General features: G+C 45.5%; 1 protein-coding gene across 2 annotated transcripts in view; it reads right to left on the bottom strand.

The window, feature by feature from the left end:
- The window catches only part of HSD3B7 (hydroxy-delta-5-steroid dehydrogenase, 3 beta- and steroid delta-isomerase 7), a 62,479-nt gene extending 51,419 nt beyond the window's left edge, over positions 1-11,060 (bottom strand). Inside the window, exons 1-2 of one of the 2 annotated variants that reach the window (XM_083378083.1) lie at positions 10,847-11,060; positions 718-798 (exon numbers count right to left, since the gene is read on the bottom strand). In XM_083378083.1, the coding sequence (XP_083234209.1) occupies positions 718-730 (13 nt within the window). In that variant the 5' untranslated portion in view covers positions 731-798; positions 10,847-11,060. Of the gene's footprint in view, positions 1-717; positions 799-10,834 lie in introns of both variants that reach the window. The other variant, XM_083378082.1, reaches the window with a different exon arrangement.
- Positions 11,061-16,151: the final 5,091 nt, after the last annotated feature.

The raw sequence follows: 16,151 nt of genomic DNA, 5'->3' as shown, positions 1-16,151 counted from the left end.
GGGGGGGGGGGGAAACGGGCATATTATAAAAATTCTTTTCTCACCCTTCAAGATGACCTGTTTCTTCCTCAATTTTAGGTCTTCTACCAGAGTCTGGGAAATTAAGAGTTCTGAATCTTAACCTTCCTAGCACTGCAGTCTTCTGGACAGAGAGTTCAGATATTATTCCTGAGCCCCTTCCCCTACTTATTTATATTACAAATAGATATGTATATAAAATCCCCACAACAGTGTTCATGAAGGCTGAGCATGCTGCCTCGTAATTGTCCACCTAGTGCTTAATCTGTGTTTGTAAGTGACTCACAGGGAACATCAAGACGTCAATCCAGCAAGAAATTTGGTCAATAAATTTATTTATCCAGTGTTGGAGGACTAGGTTTCTAGAAGTAACAGTGCAGGAATTCCATTCCCACTATCCAACCATCAATTTCCACATAATAGCTATGTAGTTGAAAAAGAGTTCGGAGAGACATATGCAATTTTGTTCTTGCTGTTGCGTTACTTCCTTTCTATTCCTTCGTTTTTGTCTCTCTTTTTTTTCTTGCGCTATCTAATTATATAAACGATGGATGGAGAAATGGATCTATAAAGTTCACTAGTACAAAGGGAGAGGGGGAAAAAAGAAATGAAAGACAAGATATTCTCTGCAAGGCATTTCATAATTGCAATTACGGTTTTCTTTCTTACCAGCATCCCTAGTTCTCATGAGACACTTACCAGGTATCTGCATTCTTGAGTAACTTGCTAGAATGGCTTCCAGTTGTGGTGTCAGGAAAGAGAAGCTCAAGACTTCAAAGGCTGCAAAATGAAAACAGGTAAGATGTACAATGTCTCCAGCCTTTCCTCCTTAAATGCACCCTATGATTCAGATTATTTTAATTACATGTCTGTGGCTTGGAAGATTAGATATATAGGGGCTCACAAACAACACACCAGCAACTCAAGTTAGGTGACAACACCTGCCAGCTATTATTTGGCATCCACAGTAATTACAGAGAGCAGAACGCAGGCAAGGATTTGCAGCTAGTTGGCCAGGTTTACCGATGTTGCTTTCTCTACAGATGTAACCCAGACATCAGCTTCCTGAGAAAAGGCAAATGCTCTCTTCGGATGGGGGTGGTGGTAGAAGAGAGAGATTTAGAAAGATGCCAAGGTGTTAGTTGGAAAAATTGGAGGCGGGGGTGGGGTGGGGGCAGTGGATCAAGGCAAGAAGGACCTGAAAACATCCCCCAGCCTCAAAGCAGAAAGTCTTCTTGGCTTTGGAGAGCTGCTGAAAGGAAGGAAAGGGAAAGAAGAAGGGAGAGGGGGATTAAAAAAAAGGGAGAGAGAGCCAAAGAAGAGGGGGAGGGTGTTATGTATTCGGCTTTTTAGGAACACCTAAAGCACTTGTATAAGAGTCACCACCAGGAGGTGTTGAACTGTAACTGTTTTGGCGGGAAGCAGTTTCGGCGGGAAACAGAGATTCAATCCGATTGGTTGGCTGTGTACCTGGCCAGGTACTGGCCAGGTATATAAAGAGTGCGGGTAGCCCCTATTTCCCAGTACGGTCGGTCACTTCCACTTAATAAAGAGCTGTTATGCTGTACTCATCGGCCTGGCGTCCTTCCTACTCTCCAGAACCCACTACACAACAGATGGGAAAAGGACGGAGAGGCGAAGGAGAGCGAAAGGGAGAGGGGAAAGGGGAGGGGAAGGAGAGTGTAATGTAGTGGGTCCGACGCAAGGAAGAGACGCCAGCCGGAGTACGTGTTCAGCTCTTTATTGTGGGGGGGTGCGTACTGGAGAACAAGGGCTACCTGGCCTCCTTATATACCTGGCCAGGTAGGCGGCTAGCCAATGGGGTTGGCCCTAGGTTTCCCACCGAAACTGGGTTTCCCGCCAAAACCATCCAGGCCAACGCCCCCTAGTGGCCGCTGCTATGCAGATGCCTACACCTGGATACATAACAGAGAGGAGAGGGGGAGGGGAAGGGAGAGGAAAGGAAAAAAGTGAGGGGAAGGAGGAAGGGGAAGGGAGAGGGGAGAGGAGAGGAGAGGAAGAAGGGAAGGAAAGGAAAGGGGAAAGGAAAAGGAGCATTTGCTCCACAGAAGACTGCTCAATGGCTTGGCCGGCAGCGGAAAGATGGGAAACAGTATAAGTCGCCCTTTTTGCAAGCTAAATCAGAGTTTCTCTGGGGAATTCTGAGAGTTGGGAGTCCACTCATCTTAAAGCAGTTGAGAAGCACTGGGCTAAAACCACCAAAGCTGCAGAGCGAGCAGCAGCGTATTGATTTATTTCCCCCACACCTTGGCGTTAAATCTGCAGAAAGGCACCTTCAGAGCGGCTGAAGGCTGGAAAATGCAGCACCTGCCTCCCGAAGAGGATGGCAAATGATGGGGACGGAGGGAGGGAATGCAAAATTAGAGAAGGAAAAGAGTAGGGGAAGAGGGAAGAGGCAGAGTGGCTGGGGCAGGCTTGCTTGCTTGCACAGTGACCATCAACGTCCCCCAAATGAGGAGGAGAACTGGGGCACAGGAAGAAACCCCAGCAATGGAGAACAGAAAGCAGATTATCTCCAAGGGTTTGAACAGTACCGTACTATGCTGTCATCGTGACTGATGGCTGTGACAGCTTAATTATCCCCTTTATTTCTCACAACTTGGGAACAAGAAGTGGACTTTTGTTCACTGTGGTTTGTCTGCTGGTTCCTGCATCATAGAGTTACCTTCCCTTCCCTGTAATCAAAACCCACATTTTTATTTTTATTTTTTTGCTGTAGAAACCTGCAGCCACAAACCTTTCATTTAGTTTTTTCCCAGGTAGAGCTCCCGGCTGTCAAGATGTCATAACACCCCAAATACTATAACTCCCCAAATGCTATAACTCCCGTCAACTCCAGGATGGCAAGTGTTGTGTAGCGGGTTCTTTGGCGCAGGAATGAAGACGAGGTAAATGAGTACAGGAAAACTCATGGTTTATTTCGTGCAGAATCAGAACTGGGAAAATGGCTGCAACTAGCCGCAATATATAGTCTAGCCCCTAGGCAGCAGCCAATAGGTTTGAAGCAACCATTGCCGCCTAGAGATAGCCAATAGCAGCACTGGAGAGTTATAGTCTGGGTTGCTGGAGAGCTGTTAGCTGCTCCAGCAGCCCATAATGAGCCCAGTACATAACAGCAAGAGCCCAAGATGACAAACCCTAAACTGCAAAACATTATGAAGGAACATCTTTTTTTCTTTCTTTCTAAAAATAAGAGACAAAACATTCCCCAATCTTGCCAGTTGAAAAGATCTCAGGAAACAGCGCTAACCTAAGTGGGCTGAGGTTTGGGCTAATTCTGATGTGTGAATCCAGATACTGAGGTCTGTAGCGTATCATTGGGGAGAAAACTAGGCCTGTGCAATGGTTGTTAAATCCTGACAGTAATTGGCAAGCTAGGATGTTGGCTGCAGTTTCTTCAGTAAATCCATAATGGCCTGGTTTGTCATTGGACTAAGCCAAAAATAAGGAAGGTCATGGCTAAGGACACGTAACAAGAGGCATATTAAGAGCAATATGCTTCACGCAGATGACACAAACATCCTTACATAAGAGTTGGGCAGTTTTCTGCTACATGTGATGGAGAAATATCTATTGCTTTTATCAGTAATTGGATTCTGAGAATGACCAACTACGAGATATGATTAGATAGAGCATATTCCTTGGCTTATCTGACCTATGCACTAATTCACTCTTGTGCGAAATACAATGTGCATATTTTCACACACACTAACCCGGGAACTTGCCAAGAAATGGTCTACAGAGCATGGGTTTTGCTGCTCAAAGCCAAATGGAGAAAGAGTAGAACAGAACAGAACAGAACAGAACAGAAGAGTTGGAAGGGACCTTGTTGGTCATCTAGTCCAACCCCCTGCCCAAGCAGGAGTCCCTACACCATTTCTCATAGGTGGCAGTCCAATCTCTTTTTCAGATCTTCTCTGTACCCAAAAATATTCCGGAACATTTCGTTTGCTTTTTGATGTCTATGGAGATACTCAGTCATCCAGGTCACGGTTGGCTGAAAGGTGCTTTTTGGACTCTATTTTCCTTGAAGACGTTTCGCTTCTCATCCAAGAAGTGTCTTCATTTCTGACTGACTTCAAGAAAAAGCAACTTGCCTTTTGAAAAAGGGCCTTTGCATTTCCATTTTGAAGTTCGTGTGGACTCCTAGGCTTGGAACCCTACGAGACAACTAGGGAGATATACAGAGGGGTAGTTGAAAATAATTTGGGTTTTTTCTGCGGAGGATATTTTTCTGTTTATTTCTAACCTCACACTGCTATTCTTGCGTTGATACAAATGATAGATGCCTTTAGTAGAATAGGAGGATATTCTATTAATTGATCCCAGTTGGAGAGGATGACAACAGGTGAATATAGGGTTACCACTTAAGTAATATCAATTCCGCATTTCCACCAAATGCATTAAGTATTTAGGTATGTACATACCAAAAGACATAACTCATCACACATAGTCACCCAGTTGCTTGCATATCTAAGGCAGGACTGAAACTCACACTCTTGAGGCTTCTAGGGTAAGGCTTTTCAACCAGTGGTACGGGTACCACCTGTGGTACATTGGCACCTGGCAGGTGGTACCCGTTAGCCCACTGCACATTCAGTTAAAATGGGGAACAGTTGTGATCCAGTGTCTGATGGGAATCCATCCTGCAAAATTGTGGGAAATAGACCATTACATCATGCCTTAATGTTCTTTATTGTTTTTTTGGAGCTAGCAAACTGTGTTCACAGAGACACGGTCTCTTGTTTAACTCAGAGAATCAATAGTTTTCACCTGCAGTAGCCACTCAAACAGATAAGTGTTTCTAAGCATATACAGAATATTTTCCCTTCCAAATTTCACTTTTTTCTCTTCTTCTGAAAGCAAAGCTATTACTGAAATTAGACGGCAACTCATTCCAACTCCAACAACTTCAAAAATGAATTAATCAAGGAAGCCCTTCTGAATGAGAAATATCAATGTACAGGTAGGTAGTCCTTGGCTTACAACCGTACATTTAGTGATCGTTCAAAGTTACAGCAGCACTTGAAAAAAAAGGGGGCTTATGATGGGTTGTCACAGTTATGATCGTTGTAGCATCCCCATGTGGTCAAAATTTGGGTGCTTGGCAACTGGCATGTACTTATGACAGTTGCGCTGTCCTGGGATCATGTGATCGCCATCTGGAACCTTCCCAGCCAGCGTCCGACAAGCAAAGCCAATGGGGAGAGACGGACCCACTTAATGACCGCAGGATTCACTTAACAACTGGAGTGACTTAACAATTGTAGCAAAAAGATTGTAAAAAGGGATAAAGCTCACTAAGCAACTGTCTTGCTTAGCAATGGGAAATTTTGGATTTGTAAGTTGAGGATTACCTAAAGTTAAAATCAGGACAGCCCCAGGCCCCTTCATACAATGTTTTGAGAAAGATATCAAAAACTAGCAAGTTACATGCGCCCTGGTGGCACAGTGGTTAAAATGCAGTACTGCAGGCTATTTCTGCTGACTGCCGACTGCCAATTGTTCGGCAGTTCGATCCTGACCGGCTCACGGTTGACTCAGCCTTCCATCTTTCTCAGGTGGGTAAAATGAGGACTCAGATTGTTGGGGGCAACAGGCTGACTCTGTAAAACCGCTGAGAGAGGGCTGTAAAGCACTGTGAAGTGGTATATAAGTCTAAGTGCTATTGCTACAACAAAGCCCATACATAGGGATTCTCAAACTCTGCCCTGATTCTTTAAACTTTCAAACAGGGCGAACTTTTCACCTCACTTTGATACACAAATTCAGGGGTTTGCTCTATATAATGCAATTTAACAAGAGTTAAGCTGAAGCTCTGAAGAAATGCAGCTAGTTTGGAATGTACAACTAAAAACAAATAACTCTTCCCGTAGGGTTATTATTCCCAAGGCCGTCCCAGGAGGTTTCTCTTCCTGCAGATGGGCTTCCGCATCCTCACTGCTGACCCCGAGGACCATCCTCCACACCGGCTTTTAAAGAAGCTTTAGAAAATTCAATTCTCCCAAAGCAACCTTTTACCACCAAAGCGAACTTTTCAAACATTCGCCCAAATGATTGTTTTATTCTATTTTTAACATAAGTCGACCTAATTTCTAAACGTTTTACACTTCCAAATGTTTCACTGAGGAGCTCAAGGCAGCAAACAGCACTCAAACCTTCTGTTTTTCTCCACAACAACCTTGTGAGGTAGTTTGGCCTGGGGGAGAATGTTGGGCCTCCCAGCTGCTAATTTAACCCCTTAACTACTATACCCCATTGGCTCTCTTGCAAGACGTTTTAGTATTGTGTATCCCCTCAACCCCAAATCAGTGAGGCATGATCTCAAAGTCAAATACAGGCAGTCCTCGACTTACAACCGGTTGTTTAGTGACATTCAGAGTTACAATGGCACTGAATCCCCTCAGATCTATTCAGGTTCCATCCAGATCTATTCAACCCATTTTCCAGAAGGCAAGACAAGAAACAATGGATGGAAACCGATCACTTTGCTTCAGAGGCCTTTGGGGCAGCTTGATGATTGTGAAAGATAGCACACCCCGTCCTCCTCCTCCTCCTCCTCCTTCCAAAGCACCAGAAGGCAAGACAAGAAACAGTGGTTGGAAACTAATGAAGGAGAGAAGCAACCTGGAATTAAGGAGAACGTTCCTAACAGTAAGGCAATTAACCAGTGGAACAGCTTGCCTCCACACGTTGTGGGTGCTCCCATCACTGGAGGCTGTTAAGAAGAGACTGGACAGCCCATTGTCCCAAATTGCATAGGGTCTCGTGTTTGTGCAAGGAGTTGGACTAGAAGACCTCCAAGGTCCCTTCCAACTCTGTTCTGTAAAATAATATCCCCATGGTATGTGATCAAAATTCAGATGCTTGGCGACTGGCCCATATTTACAGGATTACCTGTAATGCAATAACTGTCTGTTATTAACCTAGATTCTCTAGGATCAGCGATAGAGGAAGCTGTAAGCTCCTTGAAAACAATGCAGGAGTTAAGAGAAGTTTGCAAAGGTTGTAAAAACAAATATTTTCACACCTACCTTACCTCATTGTTTGATTGGACAACCATGTTAACCAATGCTGGCAAAGCTATCCTTTTGCTTCAGAGGTCTTTGGGCCAGCTTGCACAAATGATTGTGAAAGACAACACACCCTCTCCTCCTCCTTCCAAAGCACCAGAAGGCAGGACAAGAAACAGTGGTTGGAAACTAATTAAGGAGAGAAGCAACCTGGAATTAAGGAGAAACTTCCTGAGAGTGAGGATAATTAACCAGTGGAACAGCTTTGCCTTCAGAAGTTGTGGGTGCTTGTACCTGTATTTTTTTAAAAAAATTTTCCTTAATAACCTCAATATTTTCACCAAGAAAACCATATGGATAGAGAACATCTGGAGAAGGCTTTAAGGCTGGAAAAGTTGGAAAACAGAAAAAAAAACAGTAATGATGGAAATGGGGGGGGGAAAAACCCCCCACCCTTGGAAGAAGGGAAAGACAAGGTTAGGGACAGATCCTGATGGAGAAAACCCACCCACGTGGCCACGTGGAATTGAAAATGACTTGATGCCACCTAATCAAACAAATAATCACTGCAGGGGAAAGCAGGGCTAAGTAAAGGGATGGGATTTGCAGAATTGCATGCTGGGAAAGGCAGTGACAAATCAGGACAGCACTGGGAGATTTGCAACCAGACTCTTTCTCCTGCCCGGTTCAACGCCTCTTTCAGTGAATTGCACAACCTGAAAATGCACAAGTCAGCTCTCTCCCCCCTGTCACCTGACATTTATACTTTCCAAGCTATTTGGCTGAGTTCCCATTGCTATGGGAAAAGGTCAGTGCGCCTATTATTCGCACACTCTTTTACTCTCAGAGGAAGGGAGTTCTAGCTTCCGCTATTATTCTGGTAAAACAGGGAACCCAATCGTGGATAATTCAACAGCTGGATGTATGCAGACAAGCTGTCAATTTTACTTAAAGAGGTACACAGACAAGCTGTCAATTTCTTTAAAAAGGCTTTTCTAACCTTGGCCACTTTAAGACCTCTGGACTTCAACTCCCCCAGTTCTCCAGCCAGCAGGGTCACATTACAAAAAAGATGTTGAAACTTTGGGGGGGAAAAAGTGCAGAGAAGAGCAACTAGGATGATTAAAGGCCTGGAGACTAAAACTTATGGAGGATTTGGGTATGTCTAGTTTAGAGAAAAGCAGGACCAGGGGTGACCTGATAGCAGTATTCCAGTACTTGAGGGAAGCATGGAGTAGCTATACCTCCCAAGATATTTCTGAGCATATTAATCCTGATAGTATACCTCCAGGATTTAATCTACCCCGACACATATGGGTGGCATACAATAGAATTAGAACGACTCATGGGGTGTGTGCCGATTCTCTGTATAAATGGGCAAAGACACCTTCAGCACAATGTGATTGCGGGACTCCCCGACAGACTATCCAACATATAGTGAGGGAATGCACTAAGAGAAGATACCCAGGAGATTTTAAGGACTTCCTCTGCGTAACAACGGCAGCTACTGACTGGATCTCCAAACTCGACATTAAACTCTGAAATGTTATTTCTGTTTTCCTCTTAGGTTTTATAATTGCTTCTTTTTTAAAAAAATTGTTTTAACTGTTCTAACTTATAAACATGAAGTGCTTTTCATTCTGTGTGTGACCAGCCACACGCTAAATAAATAATAAATAAGTACTTGAGGGGCTGACAGTTTATTTTCCAAAGCACCAGAAGGCAAGACAAGAAACAATGGATGGAAACTAACCAAGGAGAGAAGCAACCTGGAATTAAGGAGAAACTTCCTAACAGTGAGGACAATTAACCAGTGGAACAGCTTTGCCTTCAGACATTGTGGGTGCTTCACCACTGGAGGATTTTAAGAAGAGGCTGGACAGCCACTTGTCTCAAATTTTATATGTTCTCCTGCTTGAGCAGGGGGTTGGACTAGAAGACCTCCAAGGTCCCTTCCAGATCTATTCTGATTTGATTTGATTTGAGAGTTGAAGTCCACAGGTCTTAAAAGTGGCCAGGGTTAGGAAACTCTGCCCTACAAGTACCTCAGCCCTCTGATGGGGAGGTGGAAATAGCCCTCTACGTTAAAACTATTTCAGGTAGCAAAACTATTTCAGGTAGTCTCGCCCAACAGAGCTAATCAACAGGTGTTGCAGGAATGCACACCTGAAAACACATAACCGAATGCAAGGGCAGGAGTGTTGTCTGGGCCTGCTCAGACTAAGGCAACAGTTACTCATTCATTAGGTGGGTACCAATCGGAGCTTGATTTAAGAAACATTGCTGAACATTGTATTCAGCATCCTAAGCAATCTATTAAGAGCAAAGACATCTGCAAAGCGGGGGGGAGGGTCCAAAAATTCAAAATGGTGCCACAACCCACACAATTGATGCTTTGTCCCTTTTTGATGTTCATTAACTGCACATTCATGGCTGCTGTGTTCACACACAGAGAGAGAGAGAGAGAGAGAGACCGTGGACTCTGAATGATAATTGCACACTGAAGATAATAGACCCACTGTACGGTTAGTCCTGAACTTACAATCACAATTGGGAGCAGAATTTCCCGTTGCTAAGTAAGGCAATCGTTGAATTGCGACCAAGACACCATTAAAAACAAGCAAGGGAAAGACCGTTTTTGCTACCGCCACTGAGCAAATCGCTGCAGTTGTTAAGTGAATCTTCCAGTCATTAAGTGAATACAGCTTCCCCCGTTGGCTTTGCTTGTCAGAGGCTTGCTGGGAAGGTCGCAGATGGCCGTCACATGACCCTGGGAGGCTGCAAATGTCGTAAATCAATGCCAGTTGCCAAGCACCCAAATTCTGAGCAGGTGCCCATGGGAATGCTGTGACAGTTGTCAGCGCAAGTGCATTTTTTTTCCAGTGCCATTCTAACTTCAGACAGTCACTAAATGAACGATTAGAAGTCGAGGACTTCCTGTAACAGTTCATGAAACCGGGGAGGATAACCAGTGCTCTGGAACAGAGGTCCCCAACCTTTTGAGGCAACATGGATCAGTTTTGTGGAGATTTTTCTGCATAGCAAAGCCTTTCCCCCAAATTAGGAAATGGAATTCTTTCTCCCCTCGTGGTGCAAACTGTTAACTTATGGACTCGGCGAATGCGGGGGAGTCATAACGCCCTAAAGTAGGAAAGACGGTTTTGCAAATGAATATTTAGCTGGGAAAAACGCCGTTCAACACGCCAAAGGAACGGGAAACCACCTTAAGAGCCCCAAACGCTCGCGATCAGCCTCGCGCATCCTGACGTTCGGGATGCAGCTCCCATCACCTGCTACCCTTGGCAGCCGGGGATGATGGGCAGTCTAACTCGCCACCTCCAGGGAGCGCCTAGCCGGCAGGCAGGCTAACGAAAGGAGAGAAGTTTTTTTCAAGGAAAAAAGGAAAGTCGGTTTAGCTGAATTGAGCGGAGCGAAGTCAACAGGTCGCGGGCGAGGCGGCAGCCCGGTTCGGACTTTCCATCCAGGGACGCCTCGTAGATAAATATATATATATATATATATATATATATATATATATATATATATATATATATATATATATATATATATATATATATATATATATTCCGGGCTGCGCCCATTGCCAAGAGGGGGCCGGGGAGGAGAGGAGAGGAGAGAGGGGAGTTTGCAAGTCGCCAGGGTTGAGAACTACATCCAGCTCGCCCAACTCGCTGCAACCGCGCTCTGCACGCGCTCAGAGGCAAAAGGCAGCTCCGCTGCACCAGGCCCGGCCCGGCGCCCGCCTTCCGCCGCGTACGCACCTGCACACTCACCGCCGATCGTCCGATTTCTCTGCAAAGAGAGCGCAACTCTGCCAGCTGCTTCCCGGCGGTTGCCGCCTGTCTCTTTCAGCTGGCCAGCTCCCCGCCCATCGGTTGAAGTTCCGCTCGGCACAAAGTCGCCCCCCCCCCACACACACACACTCTCCCCGGTATTGGTGGGGTAGAGGCCGCGCCGCCTATTGACGCCTCCCCTCAACCAGCCCCCCTTTTAAGCCTCGCTCGGGGGTCCGCCACTCTCGCTCAGGGACCCTTTTTCTGACTCGGTCCGGATTGCAGAAAAAAACTTGATTGATTTCATAATACTTTAGGTTACCAGCTAGAATGGAGGCGGCCACTAGGGGGCGACAAAGCGGGTCCGCGGGGTTGATGGGAGATCTCAAAAAAGCAGAGTGTTTGTAGCTCCTGGTTGAACTGCGGGGTTTGTACTACAGTGTTAAGAATAGAATAGAATAGAATAGAATAGAATAGAATAGAATAGAATAGAATAGAATAGAATAGAATAGAATAGAATAGAATAGAATAGAATAGAATAGAATAGAATCCATCTGCGATTGGATTCAAGACTTTCTTAGGGATCGGTTACAAACAGTGAGGGTCGGGTCTGCTTTGTCCACCCCCCTGAAGATTTGCACCGGCACGCCACAGGGCTGTGTGCTTAGCCCCTACCTGTACTCTTTATACACTTATGGTTGTGTATCATCTGACACATCCACTGCGATAATCAAGTTCGCAGATGATACAACTGTGGTGCATCTTATTACAGGTGGGGATGAGACAGCATATAGGGCGGAGGTACTCCCCGGTATTGGTGGGGTAGAGGCCGCGCCGCATATTGACGCCTCCCCTCAACCAGCCCCCTTTTTAAGCCTCGCTCGGGGGTCCGCCACTCTCGCTCAGGGACCCTTTTTCTGACTCGGTCCGGATTGCAGAAAAAAATTTGATTGATTTCATAATACTTTAGGTTACCAGCTAGAATGGAGGCGGCCACTAGGGGGCGACAAAGCGGGTCCGCGGGGTGGATGGGAGATCTCAATCAAGCAGAGTATTTGTAGCTCCTGGTTGAACTGCGGGGTTTGTACTACAGTGTGAATAGAATAGAATAATAATAATAATAATAATAATAATAATAATAATAATAATAATAATAATAATAATAATAATAATAATAATAATAATAATAATAATAATAATTTTTATTTATTTTATTTTATTTATTTTTATTACATTTATATCCCGCCCTTCTCCGAAGACTCAGGCCGGCTTACAAGCTTAGCAGTAACCTTCATTCTATGTATATGCCTGCTTGTTAGGGCTTTCACACACACACCCCAAGCGGCATTATTACAAAGTCAGCTTATTGCCCCCAACAATCTGGGTCCTCATTTTACCTACCTCGGAAGGATGGAAGGCTGAGTCAACCTTGAGCCTGGTGGGATGCGAACCTGCACTAATTGCAGGCAGCTGGTGTTACTTAAGGAGGCATTAGCCTACTGCTCCACCAAGGCAATAAATAATAATAATAATAATAATAATAATAATAATAATAATAATAATAGTAATAATAATAATAATAATAATAATAATAATAATAATAATAATAATAATAATAATAATTTTATTTATATACCGCCCTTCTCCCGAAGGACTCAGGGCGGTGAACAGGGCAAGTATATAAAAATACAAAAATACAAAAGTTAAAAAGGAATTAAATACAATGCCCAAACTAAAACAGTAAATACATATATTAAAAAACAACAGTAAAATCCCAAACCCATCCTCCCATCAGGCCAGGCCGGCTTGTTCGAATAAGTGCGTCTTCAGATCGCGTCGGAAGGAGCGAAGGTCGGGCGCCATCCGGAGCTCGACCAGCAACCGATTCCATAAATCCGGGGTGCCCACAAAGAAGGACCTCCCCCTGGGGGCCACCAGACGACATTCTCTGACCGGTGGCACCCTGAGGAGGCCCTCTCTGTGGGAACGCACAGGGCGGAGGGAAGTTGATGCTGGCAGCAGGTGATCCCTGAGATACTCCGGACCCCTGCCATGTAGGGCCTTGAACACCATTACCAGTACCTTGAATCTCACTCGGAATAGAATAGAATAGAATAGAATAGAATAGAATAGAATAGAATAGAATAGAATAGAATAGAATAGAATAGAATAGAATAGAATAGAATAGAATAGAATAGAATAGAATAGAATAGAATAGAATAGAATAGAATAGAATCCATCTGCGATTGGATTCAAGACTTTCTTAGGGATCGGGTACAAACAGTGAGGGTCGGGTCTGCTTTGTCCACCCCCCTGAAGCTTTGCACCGGCACTCCACAGGGCTGTGCTTAGCCCCTACCTGTACTCTTTATACACTTATGATTGTGTATCATCTGACCCATCCACTGCGATAATCAAGTTCGCAGATGATACAACTGTGGTGGGTCTTATTACAGGTGGGGATGAGACAGCATATAGGGCGGAGGTACAAAAACTATCCATATGGTGTAGTAACAACAACTTGCACCTAAACATCGGCAAGACGAAAGAGATGGTGTTAGACTTCCGGAGAAAAAAGGAGGAACCTGCCCCACTTTACATCGGAGAGGACTGTGTAGAGAGAGTTTCCTCCTTTAAATTTCTGGGAGTCTACCTCTGTGAAGATCTGACCTGGAAAGTTAACACAACTCAGGTGGCTAGAAAGGCCCAACAGAGCCTTCACTTTCTTAGGGTCTTGCGGAAGAACAGGGTAGAACAACGGCTAATGACCCTCTTTTACCGGTCTACTATAGAGAGCGTCTTCTCGTATGGTATTGTGGTTTGGTATGCTGGTCTGACAGCCGCGGATAGGAAAGTATTACAGAGGGTGGTGAGCACAGCACAAGACATTGTGGGCTGTTCCCTGACACCACTGGATGACCTCGCCAGGGCTCGTTGCCTTGGAAGAGTGAGGAAGATTCTCAGGGATGACTCACACCCTGGACGGTATCTCTTTACTCTCCTACCATCGGGTAGGAGATACAGGAATATAGCTAGCCGTACCAACAGGCTGAAAAACAGCTTTTATCCGTGGGCTGTTAGGCTTTTAAATGGGACATAATCTTATGCAGAATTGACTTGGGAGGCCGGTGTGTGGTGTAGTTGGTTCACATAGTGTGGTGGGATGGAGGGTTTGTTGTCACTGTGTGTTGGGGGGAGAGAGCACAGGGGGGGGAGGCTCAGCTAATCTCAATGTACACATGTTGTACTTTGACAATAAAGGTTTATTATTAATAGAATCCCTGATGCTCTCTGAACTTGGTTGTTTTCTTGCAGATGTTTCCTTAGCCAAACTAGTGTGTGTAAGGAAAGGGATCTGCTCTCATTTTATATTCTAGGGCAGACATGTCAAACACAAGGCCCGGGGGTCAGATGCGGCCCGCGAAGTGGTTTTATGCGGCCCACAAAGCCATCCTGGAAACAGTGAGGGAACAGCCCCCACTCCCTTGGCCCTGGCCCAGAGACCCTCCTTCTGCCAGAGACCCTCAGATCTGTCCCACTCCTGCCCAGGCCTCCATAGGCACCGTTGATGCGAACGATGTAGAGCTGGCCATGCCCACCCAGTAGGCCATAGGCACTCTAGCCACGCCCACCCAGTAGGCCACGCCCACCCTGGCCATACCCACCCGGCCCCCTGAGGGCAACCGCAATGCTGATGCGGCCCTCAATGAAATTGAGTTTGACACCCCTGTTCTAGGGGTTTGCCGTGTTCATTGTTGGTGGGAGTGATGGGGGGGGTTGGTTGGTTCAGAAGACATGATGAAAATTCTTTAATTTCACAATGTATGGACAGACTTACGTATACTTTCAGCTGGGAAAGTGTGGCCATCCCAGAACAAGGCAAGCTCAAAAAATGCTAGGAAGTCTGGCAATCTGACCAATTGTCCATCAATGGACACACAGACATACACAACATCTACATACTGTGCAAAAGGCACAATCAGCAAGTCAAACAAAAGGAATGAAAAGACTGAAACACCTCCCCGCTGGCAATCAAGACCCAGATAAGCATAGATTCACCGAGATTAACATCAGACCAACAATCAAGAAGTAAACAATATCGAAATCAAGGAAACAGCCAAGCTTAGAGAGCACAAGGACTTTAAGTCATTAGCTGCCATTTGCTTGTGCTGCCCAGCCTTCACCTTGTAAGTACTTGATAAGCTCATGGTTAACTCAGCACTCCTGTTGACTGACGAGGCACCTGTTTCTCAGGCTTCAATCACTTCCCTGGCTGTTTTTGTGCCTTCTCATCCAACAATCTTGGTAGCTGCAAAATTCAATGTGTGTCCTTGTTCATTACAATGTGAAGCTACCAATGACTCTGGGGTCTCCTCGTCTGACTGCCCTCTTGTGTTCTTGCAGTCTGGTGCTTAGCTGCCTCCCTGTCTGCTCTACATAGTCACAGGGGCAATCCATGCAAGGGATTCGGTAGATTACATTGGAAGTATCTCCCACCTCCAAGCGATCTTTCAACTTGTGATTGAAGCCTGGGAAACAGGTGCCTCGTCAGTCAACAGAAGTGCTGATTCACCACCAGCTTATCAAGTGCTTAGAAGGCGAGGGTTGGGTACAGTGGTGGGATTCAAATACCTGAACAACTGGTTCTCTGCGTGGATCCCTCTTCCGGAAGTCCGTTCTGAGCTGGGGAGGCCTCCCAGACTCAGAACGGACTTACAGAAGTGGTGTCCACGCACTTCTAGTGGTCCATTCTAGGCCTGGGGGGAGGCCTCCCCAGCTCAGAATGGACTTCTGGAACTGGCATCCACGCACTTCCGGCGGTCCATTCTGGACCTTGCAAAAAAGGGCTAGGGCTTCAGCCAGTTCGCCAAAGTCAACAAAAAATTAGCTACCGGTTCTACCAAACCGGCTGAATCCCACCACTGTCTGGGCGTCACAAGTAAAAGATAGCTAATGATTTTTTAAAAATGGACCATCAACATACTCCAATCAACGGCTAAAAAGCCACTTACAACAGACACTATCAATGCCACACACAGAACAGTACACACTCTGCTAGAGAGAAGTTCCCTGAGCATGATCTCCAGCACGGGTCTGAAAGTTCGGGAGACTAGACCTCTGGTCCTGTTGACAGACACAGATTGGATCCTGCAACATTATCCTGGGGCATGTATATTCGCCTCTGTTTGTGAAAAAAAGAGATCCATTATCAAGAGCCGACCAACAGCACAGAGGCCCTTTTGACTACGGATCCTCCATAAAGGTAAAGGTAAAGGTTCCCCCGCACATGTGTGCTAGTTGTTTC

This window comes from Vipera ursinii (assembly GCF_947247035.1).
Source record: "Vipera ursinii genome assembly, chromosome: Z".
Lineage (NCBI taxonomy): Eukaryota > Metazoa > Chordata > Lepidosauria > Squamata > Viperidae > Vipera > Vipera ursinii.
This window is presented reverse-complemented; position numbering and strand designations above follow the sequence as displayed.